At 41.6% G+C, this 22,782-nt stretch overlaps 1 protein-coding gene across 4 annotated transcripts in view; it reads right to left on the bottom strand.

Moving 5' to 3' along the window:
* Kcnab1 (potassium voltage-gated channel subfamily A regulatory beta subunit 1) overlaps nucleotides 1-22,782 on the bottom strand; it is a 456,882-nt gene that overhangs the window by 67,693 nt on the left and 366,407 nt on the right. For all 4 annotated transcript variants that reach the window (XM_087621134.1, XM_087621137.1, NM_017303.3 and 1 more), the window contains exons 3-7: nucleotides 11,552-11,589; nucleotides 8,243-8,322; nucleotides 6,381-6,425; nucleotides 3,879-3,923; nucleotides 1,893-1,936 (exon numbers count right to left, since the gene is read on the bottom strand). In XM_087621134.1, coding sequence (XP_087477260.1) covers nucleotides 1,893-1,936; nucleotides 3,879-3,923; nucleotides 6,381-6,425; nucleotides 8,243-8,322; nucleotides 11,552-11,589 — 252 coding nt within the window. The remainder of the gene's footprint in view (nucleotides 1-1,892; nucleotides 1,937-3,878; nucleotides 3,924-6,380; nucleotides 6,426-8,242; nucleotides 8,323-11,551; nucleotides 11,590-22,782) is intronic.

The raw sequence follows: 22,782 nt of genomic DNA, 5'->3' as shown, positions 1-22,782 counted from the left end.
AAAGGCTCCTGATGTCAAGACTAATAAGTTTGCTTATTGGGACCACCGTCATGGAAGGCTAGAACTCCTGTAGATTTTACTCTGATTGTATAATATGCTCTACATTGGAACCCTGGCACACCACTCCTCCCTGCGCCCGCTAAAATAAAATATAATAAAAACAAAAATTGATTGAATATCAGAACTATCTTTTCCTATTACTAGTCCAGTTGGGTGTTTCAGGATGAACTTTTTCTCTCCGCACCACCTGGGGAACATAGAAAATAAAAAAAGAGTAGTTTGGACTCACTAATAAATAAGTAAATAAAATAACTTCATTTGACATATTCTTATATGAAAATAATTTTGAAATGTACCTTATTGTTTGACTTAAAACTTCTTCTAGAGCCTACCCTATTTACAGAAAGATGATCACTTATACAATTCTTTCTTATAGCAATGAATTGTGTGTAAAATATTTTTTAGTTGAGAAAAAGGTCTAGGTTAATATCTACAACTTGATTATACTATTTTATATTTTCATATTCATATATGTTTAATCAAATCTCCCTTCCAATCCCTCTCCTCAATTCTTTCCCTTTCCCCTTCCAACTTCATGTGTTCGCTTTTCAAACCCATTAAATTCACTTAATGCTATCTGAATATGCTTGGGCCTACGGTTATCTCCTGGAGCATGGGTAGCCTTTCAGGGACTGCATCCTTGAAAACTGACTCTTCTGACCCTTGCAATCATCAATTGCAAGTAGCTCCTCAGCTAGGGATGGGACTTCATGAGCTCCTCTCCCATCCATGTTCGGGTGTTTGGCTGGCTTGATTTCAAGCAGGTCTTGAGTAGATAGTTACAGCCACTGGGACTTCATGTGTGCAAAGTCCCCATCATGTCCAGCAGATGTTTCACTGCAGATGTTTACTACTTCTGGATCTTAAAATCTTTCAGTCTTCTCATTCTCAATGACCCCTGAGCCACGGGAAGAGTGGCTATGATATAGATGGCCCATTTAGAGTGCATCCTGACCATGTAGGTCTCTATATTAATTGCCATTAAAAACTGGTAAGTAGTGAGAGATGTGCCCATTTAAGTGGGTGTGCTGCCAGTCAGATGAGCATGTTTGGGGAGGATGCATACCAGACTGTCAAAATGGAGGAGAGAATGAAACAGGCAGTAGGGTGGCAGTGGTGATGATGGCTTTATTTTTATTTTTTAAGTTTTGATATTGTTGAGATTTCATGAATGAAATTATTTCCAAAGAAAGAGAAAGTCTCTGCCTTAATAATTAATCATAAATATAAAGATATAAAAATCTTGGAGTGTGTGTGTGTGTGTGTGTGTGTGTGTGTGTGTGTGTGTGTGTGTTACTAGATTGAACCTGAGCCATGCCCAACCCTTCTTGTCCTTGTTGGTTCCTAATTCTTCATGCATCTCTATATTCCCTGAGCTCTACCCCAAGAAGAATGTTGATTAATGGTTTGCTCTTTTCATAAATGACCTTTTTCTTCCCATATTTTTATTCTTCTCTCAAATATTACATCCTGGTAGCAGTTTCCCTCTCTCTCCTTCCTCCAACCTCTTTTCCCCACCCTACTGCCCCTCAGAAAAGAGCAGCCCTCTCAGGGATATTAGTCAAACACTGCATAACAAGCTACAGTAAGACTAGGCATATGCCATTACATCAAGGCTGGACAAGGCAACTCAGTAGGAGAAAAAGGTCCCACAAGTAGGCAAAAGAGTCAGGGAAAGCCCTGGCCCCCAATGTTAGGATTCCCATTAGAACACGAAGCTATTCATTCATAAATATAGGCAGAAAACATATGTGCTTTGAACCTATGTTACTGATACCTTACTTGAAACAGGGGCCCACAAACTAAAATAAACTGGAAACAGTAGCATTTACCTTCAATGATGTGCTTTCTTGACAATCCTCTTTCTGTTTCGGCTCTGCAACAAAACAGAGGTAGGTGACTTTGACTCGGGAATACTGTTTTATTTTCTAAAAATTGTTTCAAAATGCAGAACAATAATCATTCTTTCTTAGTTTACACTGCTAAGTTTTAAATCATCTTTTCAGCAACTTCTGTACCACTGGCTACAGAAGAGAGGAAGCTGGTCAGCGATACCCCATGTGTAGATAACTAAGAGATGTGGCCAGTATATTGATATTAGTCAGCTCTGGGCTAAGCTATCAACCAGCCATCGTATACACTTTCATTAGAGAACACAACACACAGCTCAATCTTCTAGGTTTGTCCCTAACCAATGGAGAGAAGAAAAACACTCTAAGCATAAGTTTATAGGTTTACTCTATGGTGACCACACCACTGATAGTAAATTTTTACATGAGGCAAATTTGAAGGCAACTGTTCATATTGAAAATAATTTAACAATGATAAAAAAAGCACAACAAACTTTTCTTAAACTAGCATCCAAGGGGACAGAACAAAGCCTTGATGACAGAGCTTCTGTCATTCTAGAAAAACCCTGAAGTCTGAACAAGTAGAAAGGATGTGGTGGTTGAGTTGTAAAGTACCAACGAAGCCTTCCTTCAGCTTTGGACAGCTTCTCTTAAAAACATGTAAGCCACCGTTCCCCCTTTTAAGGTATCCATTCTGAGTCTTTTACAAGTACCCCAGTCAGAATCAAATGCAGCTCTGTTGCATAGTGGCTCTTGCGTCTGGTCTCATTTCGTAATCATTTGTACCCTCAAGGCAAGGTATTAGGCACCATTGCAAACATAGGAATCAAGGACACCATGAGTCAAATGACAGAAACTGGACACCTACATTTCTTATAGGCTCAATATTATCTAAAAGGAGGACAATAGGACTAAAGATCTAAATTTCATCTTATGCCTTCTTATTATTAGCAAGCTCAAGGATCATAGCAGTATAAGCACGTGTGTATACATATGCATTGTGATTGGACTCTTCCTGAAGAACTAGCCTGGGCCTCCCATTTTAAAAGACAAACCAGTGGTAACAACAACAACGACAACAAGAAATAACACAAACTAAATTAAACAAACATACACAAGACTTCTGCCAATACTCCTTTGTTTATTACAGGGTGGTAAATGAGGTTTTGCATGTTTCTGGTTTGTTATTATTGTTAAGATCCCAATATCTCTAAGATTTCTCCAAGAAGCACCAGGTCAACCATTGCTCTGGTATAAGGACTAGCTTGTTGTTTTCTTACATGTTTGGTAAAAAACAGCCAGTTCCCTGGTTCTTGCTGAATAATGTAAACAACCAGTTCAAGCACGGACAGGCTGGTTCATAGAAGCCAGCTCAGCCTTCGCATTTGTTCTGCATCAAGCGACACACAGAGGACTGCTCTTTCATTGTTCTACTGCTGAGTGACACAGGCATAGCTTCTGTTATTCCCCAATGAGACAGTCTTTTTGATCAGCTTTCTCAGAACCCTTTGCAGAGATGATCAGAAACTTGAACACTGAGGCAGACAAGGTATTTTTATCTTTGTGTTCTGTGGAAATCTTTTGAGTTTTGGCAGATTCAAGGAGATTTTCTTTTGTGATGCTTTATTTTCTTTTCCTGAATTTTGAACTCTCTTTTGGAAATGGTTCTAAGTTGGACACTGACAAATCCACACGAATCATTTAGTAACAAGAGACCACCTGCCATATGTTAAATTCCTGTGGGAATGTTCTGCTAAAATGTAGTTCTAAGATAATTACTATTTATTTAGCATTAGAAAAAAAACCCCATGGGCTAATCAATTTTAATGAGTTCACTGTGCATTGGTTGCTATAAAACAAACAAACGAAAAACAAAACAAATGAACAAAAAACAAGGAAAAAAATCAGGAATTGCCAGTCATTTCCTAGCTCATAGAAAATAAAAAAAATGAAAGGTATTTAACTTACTTTCCACCCCAGTAGAGTTTGGTTGTGATGACCAAGCTTGACCTCCTGTACATCAAACAGACAAAGAAATATAATGAATAATTTGTGGGGTTTTGATGGACTGAATCACGTTATGATTATAGCACCAGAAGGATTTGTGACAGTGCCTCACATTAAAAAGAAGACAGAGATGGAGTTCTAAATTCACAGTACTGAAATGTAAGAACAAGGGAAGCTGGAGAGTAATGACTTGAAGTCAGATCCTAGAACGGACTGAAGGGAACTAGGTTTTGCAGGAGACCCTGAATGAGGAGGGCTGCCCAGCATGTTGGTAAATGGTGTTGCCATGAGTACTGAGTGGGAGGTGATCTTGGAGGTCAGAAATGGTGCCTGTGAACGTAGGTGACTTACAGGATGAGTTGCTTTGGTTGCTCAAAAGAGCAGCCACTAATTAACACTTATTTAGAACCTGGCATAATGTTGATTGCCTGTGAACCTTTCCTGGGAGGAAGCCTTCTCTCTGCCAAGGACCATGGGCCCAAGTGGCTCTGGGTTACAACCTTATGCAATCATCACATTCATAGGCAGTGAGAAATGACTGACTGCATAGAAATATGAATGATGAGATATAGCCTCATAGTCAGTAAACGTTTAAATCCTTTACCAAAGGTCCTATTTTGTTCCTTTAAAGGAATGAAATATGGAAATCACATCAGTAAACTTGCTTTTGGGACAGCAAGGGCAGCAAATGCAGCTTCTCATGTTGTGATCATGATGAGCTGTCCTTTGAGAACTACAGGAATTTAAACTTGTGAGGCAGAGAGAGCTCAGTACACTTCTGTTTAGAATAAAATATTTTGATATTCAAAATTTAGGATTATTTGCAATGGCAGGCATGTGTAATTCTGTCACCTGCTGAGATGGTGAGACCTCAAAGCTGTAGGGGCATACGTTAAGTCTACAGGTGTAGTTAATGATGACGAGTGGGGAATGGTGGGTTCAGTTCTGACAACTTGGTGGCCAAACGAAAAGTTTATTGAAAATGTCAGCAACCCCATCCCACCAATTCCCTGAAAAGTAATTTGAGTTATAGAAATGGATGGTCCTGAGCATCTCCAAAGCGGCTATGTACTTCTCAGATTAATGCATCTATCTTTTGCTATCCATGATGATTAATAACCTGCAAAGGGGAGCCCAGTTTTCTTCAGCCAGCACTTTGTATCTTCCAAAAATTTTCTTGAAATAGTATAAAAGATGAACAGGAGCCCTTTTGATTATCCAGATGAAATATTATGCTTAAGCTGTACATCATATCCAAACATGGAAGTCAGACTATACAGAACTGTCTGCCTACGAGGGTGTCCACATTAGCATCTGTGTGTAAGTAGCAAGCGACTGTTCCGAGTGGGGATTGATAATGTGAGTGTAACACAGGAAGACAGAATTTTCCCAAAGGTTTTGCCTTCCTCTCCCTTCCTCAGCATGGCACCTCATTAGCCATTTTAGTTAGGGCAATCGAGGCTCAGGGAAGTGAAATTACTTTCTCTGGACAATGCAGCTAGCAGGTGACAGCTCAAGGACCAGGAGCCAAGCCAGCTAGTTGAACTGCTTCTGGAAGCTCCGTGCCAGTATGGTATGGCTTGACTTCTCACCAGTCACCTCTTCCTCTCGGAGGCAAATGTGAATCCTATAAACTTCCCATAGCACAGTCATAGCTTGAGCTGTTATTCGCTAGGCTGAAAGGTAGCTGGTGAAATATTCACAGTTGTCTATTTTCCACAAGGTGTGTATGATGGGGTCTGCAGTTGAGGAGGATGGGTCAATGCTTGCTGAGGGAAAACAACTGCTTCTCCTTATGCAGGTATGGGGCAGTCTTCATCTAGCTGTTGGTCATACTCTGATGTGTTGCATGACAGCCCCAAAATGCCACACAACCCTCATTACCACTTGATTTGGGTACAGAGTTTGTGGAAGGGATGTGTGAGCTCATTCCTTGAGTTTCGTAGAGCCCTGAAGGATAGCAGATACTTTTCTGAACACTCGGAAGTCAGAGCGCCTAGCATCCAGGACAGATATTGTCACCTGCACCCAGATGAGAAAGTTCTAGGCAATTGTGCCACAGGCTTTTTCATTTTAGCAAGAGAGTTGTTAATAAAATGAGTGCTGAACATACATCTGTGTCTAGATCGTTCCCTGTCACTTGCTTTCTTCACTAATTACAAGTACAGCTAAAGCTATGAAAGTGCCATGTTTATTATGCACAAATAATCTCATGAGCAGTCAGTCCTGTTTTCTCTGTTCAACCACGTGATTCCCTGTAGTCAATGGCTGTGTGAAATTTGAAGCACAAATAATGAATTCTCTGGCATTTATTCCCAAACTACTGTAGATTATTTCTTTACCAAGTGTTGATTAATTTTTGGACAGTCTTTTGTTCTAGTACTATATGACTTTATTTTTTGCTTTTCTGGTACAAATCAGTAAGTCTAAAAGGCAAACTAGCAGTTATGGTAGAAGTGGTACCTCCAGCCTTTCTTCTTGATGATGCTCCCCAGAATCACCTCAGCCCTGAAAGGGGAAACAGACAGTGTCTTAGGATGCAGTGTCTCAGAAAAGCAAGAGTCAACCCAATACCAGAGCCATCCCATTTTTGAACTCTCATCTCAGTGCCTACAGCTTCCCAAAATAGAAGCACGCTCAGCTGGTGGTACAGTCTCCCCTGTTTCTGCTTATGCCCGCAGAATCCTGCTCCCAGGCATCCCAGAAGCACCTGCCAAATGCTGGCACTGGCAGGAGACCGCCTGTGGTCCTGACATAAGAAACAGAAGAGTCATCTGGCAGCTTGGTCCCTCATAAAAATATCCCATTTGGTGGTGTTCAATGAGAGTCAACACCACCTATTTCCATATTGTGCTGGAACAATTCAGTTGTGCCCAGAGGCTTCAGACTGTTTTAACAGAAAATCCTGGTTTCTCAGTTGATTTTGGTAAAAAAGAAAGAATCTACATGTGTATTCAGGTGTCCCCAAGTCCAGGATTACAGATGTAGTGGTCCATATGAGAATGTCCTAGGGACTGAGTAATGTTTGTCATAGGACTAAGAGATAGGGAAAGAGTACAAAATACCTTTCCTGATCCTAAGGTTGGGTTGTAGAAAGGTGCACTGAAGACATCCTAAGAGTATCCCCACTTCCACTGCCCCAGGCAGATTCAACAAGATCGAGGAGATCAAAATGTTCTCTTATACCTCCCCCCCCCCCCCAGTACGACACTAAGCATGAGAAGCAGTTGGGCGGCCAGAGATTGGAGCAGGGAAGTTAATGCAGTCAGTACTTTCTTCATTGCTGAGCAAGGTCTGGATGCCACTGCTAGCTTCGATTTGATGTAAACAAAAGTTTTTATTTGAGGGCACGACCTCCAAGGAATCATGATGCAGGCCAGCTATGGTAAACGCTCCAAATAGACAGACATAGGATGGTACTGGAATCTTTTCATTACTCTTTGTTTGGCTGATGTTACATGTGACCTTAGCTATTGGGACCCTACATCAGTTCCACAGTGGCCATCAGTGAATAATGGTTCAAATGACTGTCCCTCAGAGTAGGAGTTGCTGTCACTATGTTCCCCTTCTCTGCTTTAGCCTGTTTGGTATTGAGTAAGATTCAACAGAGAAAACCCCCAGAGAAGAGGGCGTGCAGAAAGGAGCAAGGCTATAAAACTTCTACTTTCCTTTCTTGGATTCATTGTAAACAACATGGATATGGATGCTCAAGTCCTCTGATGATCCTTAAACATAGACATGTCTTTGAGAAGGAAGATACAAGGTAAGAAAAAGCTCTGAGATTATTTGGAGTTGACTGGGGAAGCCTCAGCTCTACTGTAACTGGCCTGAGAGAGGGCAGCTGGCCTGTACTTGTACTCCACCATGGATGTCTTCTTTTACTGATGGACGCTGGACACCCATGTTCATTCCAGAAGACCAGGGCTCCATACCTATTCTAAAATGTACTAGTTATGTTATGTGACATGTGCTTGGCTATCTGGCCTGACAGAATATCAGCTATGTGTTCTAATTTAGCAAGCTGTGTTTACAGTGCCAAGTCAACACTCAGGACCAAAGGAAGTCTCTAGAAGTTATTTGTCACCACCAGTAAGGTCTCCCTGCAGACTGCAGTCTTCAGAGTAGGCTCTGAAGTGCCCGCTTGAAAAAGTTGTTGATTTCTTGGCATCATTAAGGAATCACAACTTTCATTAATACCAGCATAGGGTTGAGGAAGAACATGCCTGCCGACACATGTACAAGAAGAGCAGCCCCTCCTTGCCAATGCACACCCCCTCTTTGTTCCACAGATGCCTTGTGAGGGACAGAGACTGGTTCTGACTTACTTCCCAGCAGCATAGACTTCTGCAGTGTCGAAGAGATTAACTCCACTCTCATAGGCAATTGTCATCAGCCGTTCAGCAACCTGCAAGGGGATACATGGGTCAGTCAGAAATGCCAGGCATCTTCCTATCTGGGAAGCAATGTTAAATCCTTTATCCTCCTTTCACTCAGAGATTACGTTAGCCACTTCTGTTTTTCTCAGCTGTTGTGAGTGACAGGAGAAAGAAGACAAGAGAAGAAAGCATAGGGCAGGTGATCCTTCCACCCTCAGACGGCGGCGGAGCGGAGGCTGTAATCCCACTCCTGGGGGGTGTGTTTGATTGCCCAGGGAGCGCTGAGGGGCTCAGATCTGTGTTTCCAACCCTGCTGGGAAGACCTTGTTTGAGAACGCCCTCAGTGACATCTAATCTGGCTGACAAAGTGGGTCATTTGTACCAAAGCCGACTCCGTCTCTCAACCCCTTTCTGCAAGCCAATAGTTTCTGGCAGTTGGATGACTCCTGACCTAAAAGCTTGTGACTTTCCTCAAGGCTGAGCCAACTGTGATGATGAATCACAGGCCAGGCAATCATGACTGTTGTGAGGCTCCTGCCACCCACAGTTGAGTGGAACAATAAGCATCATCTATGCTCTGCTGCTGAGTCAACACAGGGGAGGGAGCAAGCTCCTCTGTGCTCGGCTGGAATGGATCAGAGCTCCCCCTCCATCCTCTCCACTGCTCTGCTCGGTGCAAGTGAGAAGTGTGCCAGGGGAGGGGAGGGCTACCTGCAACGGTCGGCTTGACGTACAGCTAGAGGAGGATGGTGGAAAACCGCAGTGGAGGAGTCCTTCTCCACTTTGCTTATTAGCTTGCTAGATGTTTGAAAATTTTTTGCACTTTGCACATAATGACAATTGATTTTCCATTATATTCTTTGATTGTGGGCTAAAGTTGCTTCACCAGCATTTCTAATCTAGACTGTTTCTGGTATTTTGAAAATTGGCCTCTCAAGACCATGGGTAGGCCAGTGGGCACATCCACTAGCATTACCCACAAGAAAGCAGTTACTGCCTTTTAATTTGATAATATTAAGACATTATTTTAAAGGAGAGCTGAAAAGTAAAGCAAATATAGTCTCCCTCATTCTGACTGTCCTGTTTTAGAGGACAGTAAAAATTATTATGGTATATCATATAGCCTATTGGTGGATTATTATTAGGAAAGTAACAGTTATATCTTATCTATGGAGAAGTTTCGAAATGGAGCAACTGAGAGTAGAAACCCTTCCCAATCACAGGATCTGAAGACCTCATGTGGAATAATGAGGAAAACACTGAATTAAGTCTAGAGACCGATTTTAGGCCTTGATCTGAAATGTCTTAGGAATCTCTTGCATTTGGTCCCTGGTCTGTAGCATTTTTTTTGTAGACTGCAGAATCCTTAAGAGGCGTGGCCTAGTGGTAGGAAATGGTAGGCTCCTGGCTCTCTTCTCTTTCTGGGGTTTCCTGTCCTCTAGTTCATACTTAGCCATAATGTACTGGCTTACTACCACATCAAAGTCAATAGAACCAAAAGAATATGGATTGGAAACCCTTCTTGCCTAAAAGTTGATTTCTTGAGGTTGTTTGCCACAGTAGTGGAATGTGAACCAGTTCTCGAATGTCCTCTTACTATATAAATAAATAAATGTGAGCAAATCATTTGACCTTTGCAGATTTCGGTTTCCTTATCTGAAAACTGCAAGAGATCCTATGAAGGGGTCTCCTTCTCCCTCATGGAGCCTGAGGGCATCATGGAAGTTGACCCCACTTCCTCAACAAGGGCCTAATGGCCTGTAAGCCACACGGCCAGGACAGGTCTTGTGAGAGACCTTCCTCTCACAATGAGAGATTCACACTAATGAGGTGCTACAGACGATTCTCAGGACACCTTTCCCTTCTTCATAGAATTTCTAGAAACAGATCTTCTGCCTTGCTTGTTTTGAGTCTTAAGTATTCATGCAGTTATTTCATTCTTGGTTTGGAAAGAGGAAGATGATACAGAGGGTTGTATAAAGTGGAGAGAATGGTTCTCTTCCTAAATATCGAATTGAATGCTCTCTTCTTGGATAAGCTAATGTGAGCAGGGTTTCTGCTATCTAAGCTGCCTCAACTCCATTACAGATGAAAAAGTATGGAATAAATCCCCCAATTTCGTGCTTTTGGAGCTAAATATGCTCTCATTACCTTTAAGAAGTTATTGCTCATATGAAAAACATATATCAAGTTTATTTTATTTGAAAGACATGTGCTCAAGTTCCTAAGTTTGTTAATATCCCTGATAAATCATGCTGATAAATCAATATTCAGCATGTTGAAAATCTTCAGGGATGGGGACTTCACACTCTCCTGATGTGGCATGGATAATCAGTACCTAGAACATTGTGCCTCTTTTTTACCGGCTTTGAGTTGAGTGAGAGCACCTGGAAGTCTGAGAGAAAGCTGAACCATCAGGGAGGTAAATTCATTGTTATTGGCTTATAGTTTTACCTCTAGAGAGGAGGTGGGATTGTGAGTGTGACTGGGTTTGGCCAGTCATCCTTGTTCCTCTTTGTGGACAGCTGTGCTGGAACCTTCTCACAGCTGCTCTCCAGAAGGACACTAGCTGTTGGGTATGCATCTGTGTAAGTGCCCCTGGAGCCACTCATGACAACTTTATTGTGCAATTTTGAGAATTGGAATTTTGAAATGGTTCATCCAAGAGGTCAGTCCTGCATGCCCAGTCATGGGCTCCCTACAGCAGAGAACAGACAGTATGAAGGGAAGATCAGAGACTTGGTGGGAAATAGATCTGCTCACAAGACTAACCATCACTGTCCTTTTCCTTCTACACAGTGCACCAGGAAGTGGCAGGTTGCGTTCAGGCTGGTGACTCTGGCTGCGAACTCAGCCTAATAGTGTCTGTGGCCTTTCTGTACTCCTTGTGAATATGCCTCTGTGCTACCCTCATACATCCCTACCTGATGCCAGTCATAATGTCTTTTGATGTGCACCTGGGTCCTCCTGTGGGGAGAAAGGACTTCTTTCCTTAGCTACTGGGAGTTTGGCTGTTGAAAGACCTTTTGCTGCCAGCCCCCTAAAACCATGCTTGGCTGGAATCATCCAGCCAGTTACCCAAGATCTGCTTCTAAACTAATTTTACCTAATGACTGGTCAGTACAATTAGACACACACAGAGACAGACAGACAGACAGACACATGTAAATAAAAATCTAAGAAAAAGTGGTAGGAAGGAAAGACAATTCCTACTGCACATTTTCTTCCTTAGGACTGTAGAAGCTAAAAGCAGTTTACCTCATCTGAAATTTGACCTCCGAATGTCACCCATGTTCCTGGAAGAGAACAAATATTTGTGTGTTATTTGTAGCCATTTTTTTTAAAAAAAAGATTGTATATAATAAGAGCAGACTTTTGTATCAAGCAGATAGTTCACAATGTAATTAGATGAGGGCACATGCAGCCTATTGTCTAGCCTCTGCCCCTCCCCTGTCTACTTCCTACATATCCCAGAAAGGTACTATGACCCTTTGGGAGCAGAGTACCTCTTCAAGCCACCATGGATGCTTGCGGCAGGCAGCCCTGGCCTATGTGAGACTTTGTTTCTGCTATAGGACCAAATCCACAAGAGCCAGTGCTATGTAGCTCACAGTGCTATGTAGTTCCTCTCCTGCAGTTAAAGGCCCATTCTGACAGCAAGCACAGTGGGCAAGACCTTGACTTCTTGCCTTTGCCCCAACAAGAATTTGTTTTGTATTTTCTGTTACTTCTCAAGAGGACCTCCTCAGACATTCTGTGAGGCTCTGTTTACAAGGCCTGGGTGGTGACCTTTAATGTTGCTTCTCTCTCTGCTCTGCTCTGGGAAGTCTCTGTTGGTTTGCGGTGAAGGTAGAGGCAGGAGCCAAGGCAAGGACAGGGAAGGCAGAGGGAGGAGGATAAAGCTGGCAGCATGTGTAAAGCAAGACACTGAGCAGGAGCAAACCTATTTAGTCAATCCCTTCCTCATTCATTTCTTTGGGGGGAAACCTTAAGTATATCAATGACATCATACTCATGCACTTAGAGAGGCAATGCTATGGTTTCTGTCTTTAGCTCATAGTTAACAGTTATCTTGATCAATGCTCGAACGGAGACAAACTCAAGACAGTATGGTGGAGAGCATTCTACCCTAGGCCTGGGGGGAAAACATTCATGGAGGACTTCCTAGAGAAGGAGACACCTTGGTTGACTCTTACAGGAGTAAAGGGAATGAAGAGGTAAGGGATTTGGCATTTCAGATACAGAGAAGAGCTTGGAAAAGCTAGAAGGTGCTGATGAGCTAAGTATAGACCATCAGGCCACAGGGTGAAACAAGGGGAGAGAGGGAGATCTGCACATGAGTGGGTGCAGTTAGGGCACGGGCAAGGTTGGTGTGTACAGGGCATGAATGACGTGCTGCTGGCAGCGTATTCTTCATTCCTCTGTAATAGCCACAGCTTCCCCTACAGCACACCTTCTAGACGCCACACAGTATACTAAGACTTTTTCTTCAATCATCTGACAGGCTCAAAAAGGCAATTTTATTATCCGCATTTAGAGATGAGCAATCTCCCATTAGCCAACACCAAGTGAGAAACCCGAGCTCTCACAGACATGCTTGGCTTTGGGAAGGTTGTCCCTTTCAGTGTATCACGCTGCTGAATTAGACTCTCTCTAAGTTAGTGTGATACCCACGGATGTACGGTGACAGAATCACCCTTCGTCTTTCTTCTCCAAGACTGAAATAGAGGCAGTAAATACATGATCGTCTGAGTGTGCTTCTCCCTGCAGAGGTTGCGAACGGCAGCCCGCAGCTGACCCCAGCTTGCAGGATCGCTCTGCTTCACTAGGATGCAATTAACCAACTTGGTAGTTAATAAATTTTGAATGAGCTACTGACATGTAAACACACAGGAATTGTTTTTTCTGAAAAAGTTTGGATTTTCAGCAACATTGACAACAAAGGACACTATTCTTTCTAGGTAGGTATGCCCCAAACTGAGAAAGGGGAGGGTACCTTTGTGAAAGACTATGCCAATTCATGAAAACCTCCCCTCCTGCCACCGCCTGTGTTTCCCCATGTATTCTTAACATTGAAGTATATTGGTTACTGCTTCATACCATATGTTTATTGTCATTTTTCTTACAGCAAAAATAAGAGGAGCATGAACTTGTACATAAAAAAAATTAGTGTTTTAAGAAAAAAACTGACATAGCCTTTTTATCCCCCCAAAGAATATTCCAAACAAATGGAAAAAAATCCTATCCTGAGGCACCAAAATAAAAACAGCCGTGACTGTACACAAAAAAGATGCTCTTTGAAAAACTTAATGGCCTGAGGAAATGGCAGTGTTTGGTTCTGAATGGGAGTTAAATAAGTGAGATGCTGTGAAATGCAGCTCTGTATTGAGAGGAAAAAGAATGCTTCGCATCAAAAACCTTTCCACAGACTACATATTTCTAAGAGTCAGAGAACAAACATTTGAGAAGGTTGAACTAGCGGAGCTTGTGAGGTACGTGGATGAGACACTCAGCACTAGTTAAGTTACTGGAGCCACTTTCTATTGTCGCAAATGAGAAAGCAGGTATGGGTGACAGCACACTGTGGTACGGTGAGCGTTTGAAGGGGTCAAAGAACTTTTGGATGGGGGCTCATGAAAAGAAAAGCATGAGGAATGGCTGTCTTGTGTGATGTGGGGGAAGTCTCAGCTCATTTGGAAACTGAGTATACACTGGTCAAAGTCAGTGTTGCCTGAGGTGGGTGGGGTTGACAAGCCAAGGACCAAAGATGACATTATTTCATAGGAGGGCTATACCTGAGCCCCTCATTTAATTTTCTCATTCATTATGAATGGCTTTGGGCAAAGAACTAAAATGGCACAAACCAAGGGTTCAGTAACGCATCCCACAAATTAGCTATTCTTCTATCTCTTCAAGCAAAATTAGGTCAGTGCTTAATGAATTTGCTGGGTTGCTTGTGCTGTGCAGTGGAAGCAATTTTTTTTTTGTTTGCTTGTTTTTTTAATTGTTCCTGTCAGCAATGGGAGTAGACCTGTCTCTGCTGAGTCCTGGAGACTTCCCTGAGCCTGAGTTTCCTGCTGACCTTACAAATCATCTGTACTTGAACATCTTTCTACAGGAACATTCCTTGACTTACAAAAAGGTTATGGCCTGGTACATCTATCATGTGTTACAAATATCATAAGCCTAATGTTTCACATGCCTCATTTGCCAAGTATCCTAACTTAAGCAGCAGTCTAGTTCCCTTCATGGTAGGTTAGCTGACTGGAGGCTTCCCCACCGGCTACTGCCTAGCATAATGACAGTATTTAATGCAAATTCTGTCCCAGGGAAGGACCAAAATTCACATGCAAAATACAAAAGTTTCGGGGTTAGCCAGTTGTGGCAGTACTAGACTAGCATGCACAAGACCCTAGATTTCATCCCTAACGCCATAACAAAAAATCAAAGTATGGTTTCTACCAAATGTATATTGCTGCTGTACCATCATATAATTATAACTTGCAAGTCAAGACACCATTATAGCAGAACCTATATTTGCCTATATTATGATTTCTTCCTCTCAGACTTGACAAACCTTGGGGAAGTCACTTACTGAGGAATAACAATCTATTTCTGGATGAGAATTATAGCCTAAAATTCATCGTCTGAGACAATGTTGTTCAAAACTGGATTCTGAAAAGTTCTCTGATTTCAAGTTTTATGCAAATAAACCAGCATCATTTAGCTCACTTTTATTATGTAGTTACCAATAGTATTGAAGACTGAATCCAGCTCCGAAAGCCAGAAGTGTATGTACACCTCAGTGGAAGGCAAGGCTGGCCTACGCTTACGTACTGACAGTGATTCAACCACTACGTGATGACACTAGTCTTAGGAGCAGTTCTATTCCAAAAGGAATCAGAAAAACAAAACAAGACAAAGCAAAAACCAACAAGTGGTACAGGGCTTGTCCCTGACTCTGTTTCCTACCTGTGGATCCTGCCCCTAACTGGACTGCTTTGTCTGGCTTCAATGGGATAGGAAGTTTCTGGTTCTGCAATGACTTGATGTACCAGGTTGGGTTGGTACCCAGGAGAGGCCTCCCATTTCTGGGAGGAAAAGAGGGGATGGAAGGAGGGGCTGTTCGAGGTGGGGGTGTATGTGAGGATGGGAGGCTGTGATCTGGATGTAAAGTGGATAAATAAATAGAGAAAAAAAGAATGTCAGGCTGTATATATCACAGTGAAAGTCAGATAGCTGGAAGAACACTGTCATACAGAAGAAAAGATGTTAGGCCAAAGCAGCAATGAATTATGAAAAAATAGTGATAGTTAAATAATTTCATTTTCAAATGGCTTAAAATTATCAATATATAACAGTACATGCATGATGTATGCTTACATTATTGCTATAGTTTGGGAGTTTGGCCAGGTGCTGTTGGGAAGTGGTAGGAATTTTAAGAGGTAGATTCTATAGGAGGTCATAGGTCACTGGGGTAAGTAAGCCCTTGGCAACTCTCATGAGGAAGATGTTATGAAAGGACTAAGTTTGGCTCTTCTGTCTCTTGGTTCTTATTTGAGATAAGGTCACTTTTTCATTCAGGCACGTATTCCTGTCATGATGTGCTGCCACAAATTGACCTCATAGAGGCCAGGTCAAGCTCACTGCTCCCTCTACCTCCCACCACTTCCTGCTCCCACTAATCTTAGACTTTGCACCTTCACAACTCTGAGGTAAATGAGTAGTCAGTGTCATATATGCTATTAGAGTGATGGCAAGCTTATAAAGCTCTCTCTCTCTCTCTCTCTCTCTCTCTCTCTCTCTCTATATATATATATATATATATATATATATATATATATATATATATAAAACTAAACAAAAAACCCAAAATCGCATTTCACTTTTGGAAAGTTAGCTATTATTACATTTGTGTTACTTCGTTCAAGGGGATTGCTTTCCCCCACACTTTCTTCACACATCTCGTACTCTCCAAATCCCTAGAATGAAAGTGGAGCCTTAGTAGATGGTTGGTCAACATTGGCTAGGTTGAACTGAATTGCTTGACTATCATTAGTCTTCAAAGTACTGGGTCAGTTTCCTACTAAGCATATGTACTTTGATTTATTGAGGAATGATGAATAATGTCCATTAGTGATTTATTAGTTCGTCTAGTTTCTAAGTGGTTGACATGCTTCCTACCATCCCTAGGTACAATAGCCATTTCCTTTCCTGGAGAAGGGCCCTATGATAATCCTTTCCCTTGCTGCAGGACGCCAGTGAGAGGGAGTGGTGACACTGTGGAAGATGTACCAACTATCACTGAAGAAAGGGATGCCACAGTTCTTGCTGAAGGATGATAGAGCAGCAGCCGTATAGTCAGGGGTCTCTGATTCTATGATTTCATGTTCTACTATATCATCTCCAAAAGAGCTAAGGTGGTTTTGCTATTTAATATGATTCTTTTAATGACAAGATGATGTGGGAAGAACTCTGTTCATTCATGAAGAGAAATACATTAATTCAAGAGTAAACAAAGTAAAGAACCCAGAAATTCTAGGCCTAGAAATGTGGACTGAGGAGAAGTCTCTAGTGATGGGTCTGGGACGTCTAGACAGGTAGTTAAGGTAAGGTTGAGGAATTCACTTCTTATACTTGTCACATTACACCAACTTAAGGGTATAGAATGGAGACACCCATTTCCTGAGGAAGCAATGTATTCAGGCAGGCCTGGGCTGGAGTCCTGAGTCTTCTACTCACTAGGAGGATAACAGCTGGTGCCAATAAACAAACAAACAAAATCAGCCCAGGTCTTTTAGAAGAATGCTGAAACATAAGAAAAGGTCTCTACCTCAGTGACACCATTAACTCCCCATCTTAGGTTAGCATTAGAATTTCCTAGAAGCGCCACTCCGAGATGAGATTTTGATTATTTGTATCTGAGCTGCATCCCAGTTACCTGTGTCTTTAACAAGTAGTCAAGAGGTCTGAATGTGGCATGTCCCACTGAGAAGCCCTACTGTGGCCACAGCAGAGATGCAGGCTTGTATTGCAGGACTGGGACACAGCTCAAGGCCACACCTCCTGCAAATGATGGAGGAACATCTCTCATAATCCCTCCTCATACTGCCTCGCATCTGTCAGCATTTTACCCAGAGCTTGGCCATTATTTTTGGATACAAGCTGCAGTCTCTCTCTCTCTCTCTCTCTCTCTCTCTCTCTCTCTCTCTCTCTCTCTCTCTCTCTCTCCCTCCCTCCCTCCCTCCCTCCCTCCCTCTCTCTCTCTCTCTCTCTCTCTCTCTCTCTCTCTCTCTCTCTCTCTCTCCTAGTATGTTGCTAATGAGCATCTGGCCAGAGTTAACAAATGTGGTATCAGCTAAGCCTTTTTATTTTGGTTACCTTTTCTTACAAGAACCAATAATACCACCCAGGCTCTCAGGGAGCGAGGCTGGCATCTTCTTACACCTGCACTTTACAAAAGAGCTTGAAATAGCAATAAAACTAGACAAGGAAGTGGTGAAGGCCATGCGGAATTAAAGCGTGTCTCCAAGGTAGGTGAGGTGCAAGTAGTATTCCCATTTACAGTTAAAGAGTACACACACACACACACACACACACACACACACACACACACACACACACACACTTTTAATGACTAAACACCATTTAAATCCTTTGTCCACCACTTGGAATGTAGTAAGATGAGAAACTACAGTCAGATGAGAAAGAAGTCCTCAGTGTCTGCTACATGGATTCACTCTGTGTGTGTGTGTGTGTGTGTGTGTGTGTGTGTGTGTGTGTGTGTGTGTGCGCGTGCGCTTCCCTAGATCAGCGTTTCTCAATCTGTGGGTCTTGACCCTGATGGGAACTGAATGACTCTTTTATAGGGGTCACCTTAAGACCATCAGAAAACACAGATATTTATTTATATCATGATGCATAATAGCAACAAAATTACAGTTATAAAGTAGCAAATTATAGTATAGAAATTAAAATTATTTTCATAATTTTATAATTGGGGGTGGGTCACCACAACATGAAGAACTGTAGTAAAGGGCTGCAGCATTAGGAAGGTTGAGAATCAATGGTCTAGACTCTTTTGGGTGCATCTTCAGCTCTAATCCATGTGGGAAAACTCAACGGTGTTTGGAAATACCACCTATTCTACATATGGGGAATTCTAGTGTCAGAGCAGTGACTTTCCAGGGCTCGTTAGTGGTAAGCTGTTTAAGCCGCACTGTCCAAAGTCCCATGCTGATTTTGGGTGATGTGCTTTGAGCCCTCTACCTACCCCATGCTCCATTCCAGCCGATTGTACATCTGCTGTTTGTAACATCATCCTGTTCACACCCTTCTGTCTGCCAAATGTCTCTCCAGTGGAAACCTTCACTGTGATAGGCTTTATACATCCTTCTTTTCTTTATTGTCCATCTGTGGATGAAGAATGCCATTTATCTGTTCCCATGCCTTCCAGTCACCTCCACACTTAGGCATTCTCTCAATTTCACCTCAATCAGGGTTTGTCTAAGGGCGTTGCTGTTCTGTAAGCAACACCCCAGTCTCATACACAGAAAAGGGACCCAACTCTTAGTTGGCACACTCATTAAAACTCAAGACCTGGTTGAAGGCTGACTAATGACAATGTATGATAGCTGTGGAAGGGTCTTGGGACAGATTGCTCAGGAATGGAACCTGTAGCAGAAGGGAGTCCTGGCTAGCAATGCATCTGTGGAGAGTGGCCTCTGACCTTCTGAGAATGTGTGCGCATTTGAGGTTCTGAGGGTTAAAGGGGTGGGGCAGACACAAGTTCTTTATGACCTTTATAACAAAGGATGTAAGAAATAAAAAGATTTTTGATTCTTAAAACAAATTAAAATATTTTAAATATCTTCTACCAAAATGTGACCTTCTACTAGGATAGCCAATGCTTTAATCTTGTGAGATTTTTGCACACTTGAATATAGTCTGTGCTCAAACACGTATTTTAGTTTCTGTTGGGGTCTATCCTGCTTTTTCACAGCAAATTAGTATGGCTAGAACTCTGAAAAATTACCAAGAAATTGAAAGCCAATGTGAGCTTCTGTACTGTTTCTTTTATCTCTGAACATTTTTGTTGAATTGTTGTTGTTACCTGATAGTTCTACCTCAAACAGAAATAATTTTGAAAACGTATTGTTTCTGAACATAAAAAAAAAAACAGTGTGAATTCATGTGGATGCTAAGATCTGCTAAGAAATACATTTTAATTTCCTGAAAAGCAAGGAAAGTATCTAGGTAAAAATGAGAAGATAATAATTTTAAAAGTGATGAAAAATGTTTTTGCAACAGTCCTTTCAAGGTCCTACCCTGGGCCATGAATGACCAGAAGTTCATGATATTAAATATTATTAAAAGGCAAATTTTGTATTCAGAGAGTAGGAATAGTGCAACATTCAACATTCTTACTGAAGGTGGAATACAAATGTGCATTTCCTAAGAAATTCTTAAACTATAAAAGAATTAAAACAATATATACATATATATACATATTTATGACAATTGATTGAAAACCTAAAATAATTCTCATTCTCTGCCATATTTAATTAGATTAATTCAGTTCCTATGTTCATTTGTAGATTCATCAACTTGCATATAAACATTACTTTACTTCATTGGTAATTATAAATACTTGCTGCTAATAATTTTACTTTAAAAATATATGTATAATCTTTTCTTAATAGAACATTTATAGCTTTACCAAGTTAAGGGTGGTATTTCTGCATCATCCATAGAATAACACACACTTTTTATGCAGACTCTTCTATTTCTATCAAAATAATAGAAACTTTTCCATTCTCAGTAATTGTGTGCAGAAGTTTAACACAACCTCAAGAACAAAGTGGAATAGTTCTAAATCATAAAACCAGGGGTAATCTATCTTTAATTTTGGATTCCATTTAGTACAGCTTCCATGTAATGTCTGATGGTCAACTTGATTATCTGCTTGATTAGGTCAAAGGACACTTAGGAGATTAGTGAAGGGCATTTCAGGGTGTGTCTATGATGGGTTTTCTGGAGATGTTTAGCATGTGCCATAGTGAGTGTACTGATCCTGTGATGAATTCATGTGAGGGTGTTATTGAGTGGTGATGAAAGGTATGAGGAGGGGTCTAGATGAAGGAAGCTCTGAGGGTGTGTTTTTGACTTCTTAAGCTTTCTGGTTTCCATGACATGAATTTCCCTCTTAGCCACCATGGTTTGACACCTTTGAAACCGTGAGCCAAAATGCAACCTTCCTCAAGCTGTTTCTATTTGGCTTTTGGTTTCAGTGAGAAGAAGACTGATTAACAAAGAGCCGTTGTCCTTCCAAATGATAGGCTGCATTGAAAAGTTTATATCCAAACCTGATACACTCAAACTAATAGAAGAAAAACTAGGGAAGCATCTGGAACACATGGGCACTGGAAAAAATTTCCTGAACAAAACACCAATGGCTTATGCTCTAAGATCAAGAATCGACAAATGGGATCTCATAAAACTGCAAAGCTTCTGTAAGGCAAAGGACACTGTGGTTAGGACAAAACGGCAACCAACAGATTGGGAAAAGATCTTTACCAATCCTACAACAGATAGAGGCCTTATATCCAAAATATACAAAGAACTCAAGAAGTTAGACCGCAGGGAAACAAATAACCCTATTAAAAATGGGGTTCAGAGCTAAACAAACAATTCACAGCTGAGGAATGCCGAATGGCTGAGAAACACCTAAAGAAATGTTCAACATCTTTAGTCATAAGGGAAATGCAAATCAAAACAACCCTGAGATTTCACCTCACACCAGTGAGAATGGCTAAGATCAAAAACTCAGGTGATAGCAGATGCTGGCGAGGATGCGGAGAAAGAGGAACACTCCTTCATTGTTGGTGGGATTGCAGACTGGTAAAACCATTCTGGAAATCAGTCTGGAGGTTCCTCAGAAAATTGGACATTGAACTGCCTGAGGATCCAGCTATACCTCTTTTGGGCATATACCCAAAATATGCCCCAACATATAAAAAAGACACGTGCTCCACTATGTTCATCGCAGCCTTATTTATAATAGCCAGAAGCTGGAAAGAACCCAGATGCCCTTCAACAGAGGAATGGATACAGAAAATGTGGTACATCTACACAATGGAATATTACTCAGCTATCAAAAACAACGGCTTTATGAAATTCGTAGGCAAATGGTTGGAACTGGAAAATATCATCCTGAGTGAGCTAACCCAATCACAGAAAGACATACATGGTATGCACTCACTGATAAGTGGCTATTAGCCCAAATGCTTGAATTTCCCTAGATGCCTAGAACAAATGAAACTCAAGACGGATGATCAAAATGTGAATGCTTCACTCCTTCTCTAAAAGGGGAACAAGAATACCCTTGGCAGGGAAGGGAGAGGCAAAGATTAAAACAGAGACTGAAGGAACACCCATTCAGAGCCTGCCCCACATGTGGCCCATACATATACAGCCACCCAATTAGACAAGATGGATGAAGCAAAGAAGTGCAGGCCGACAGGAGTCGGATGTAGATCGCTCCTGAGAGACACAGCCAGAATACAGCAAATACAGAGGCAAATGCCAGCAGCAAACCACTGAACTGAGAATAGGACCCCCGTTGAAGGAATCAGAGAAAGAACTGGAAGAGCTTAAAGGGGCTCGAGATATGTACAACAATGCCAAGCAACCAGAGCTTCCAGGGACTAAGCCACTACCTAAAGACTATACATGGACTGACCCTGGACTCTGACCTCATAGGTAGCAATGAATATCCTAATAAGAGCACCAGTGGAAGGGGAAGCCCTTGGTCCTGCTAAGACTGAACCCCCAGTGAACTAGACTGTTGGGGGGAGGGCGGCAATGGGGGGAGGGTTGAGAGGGGAACACCCATAAGGAAGGGGAGGGGGGAGGGGGATGTTTGCCCGGAAACCAAAGAATTATTATTAAGTATTAAATAAATTAAAAAAAAAGAAAAGTTTATGTCTGAGAAAAACACAGAATAGCTCCTGGAAACCTGGCCTCTAAAGTCAAGCTGCTGTTATAAGCATTAGCTTTCCCAACCAGGCTTCAGCATCAAGGCAATGATATTGTAATAGCACGTTCCTGATTATATGGTGATACAGTGAAATTTCCCATCATATGATATGGACAGCAATCCAGAAATTTAGGTAAACAGAAACCAAAGAACATAAACATTATAGTTTTATTTTAACAGCTTTCTATTGATCTCAAACACAGAATGTAGGCCTTCTTGGGACATTCTTTAACAAACTGCTAAGAAACTTTTCAGCCCCATGGACAGTATAAAATATGGGGTTGTCACATGTTCCTGGGGTGTCTTGTAAATGAATCAAGAGTTGGAGAGAAGAGATTATCAATCAACGACAGAAATGTTCAACTAAATGTTTTGTTGCCTGCTCTTTTTATTGATTCATTGCTTGGAAATAAGTTCATCTGAATAAATCCATCATTATTTTAGTTAGTGG

Source organism: Rattus norvegicus, chromosome 2 (assembly GCF_021556685.1).
Source record: "Rattus norvegicus strain SHRSP/BbbUtx chromosome 2, alternate assembly SHRSP_T2T, whole genome shotgun sequence".
Taxonomy (NCBI): Eukaryota; Metazoa; Chordata; class Mammalia; order Rodentia; family Muridae; genus Rattus; species Rattus norvegicus.
Note: the sequence above shows the minus strand (reverse complement) of the source record. Positions and strands in the feature narration are given on the sequence as shown.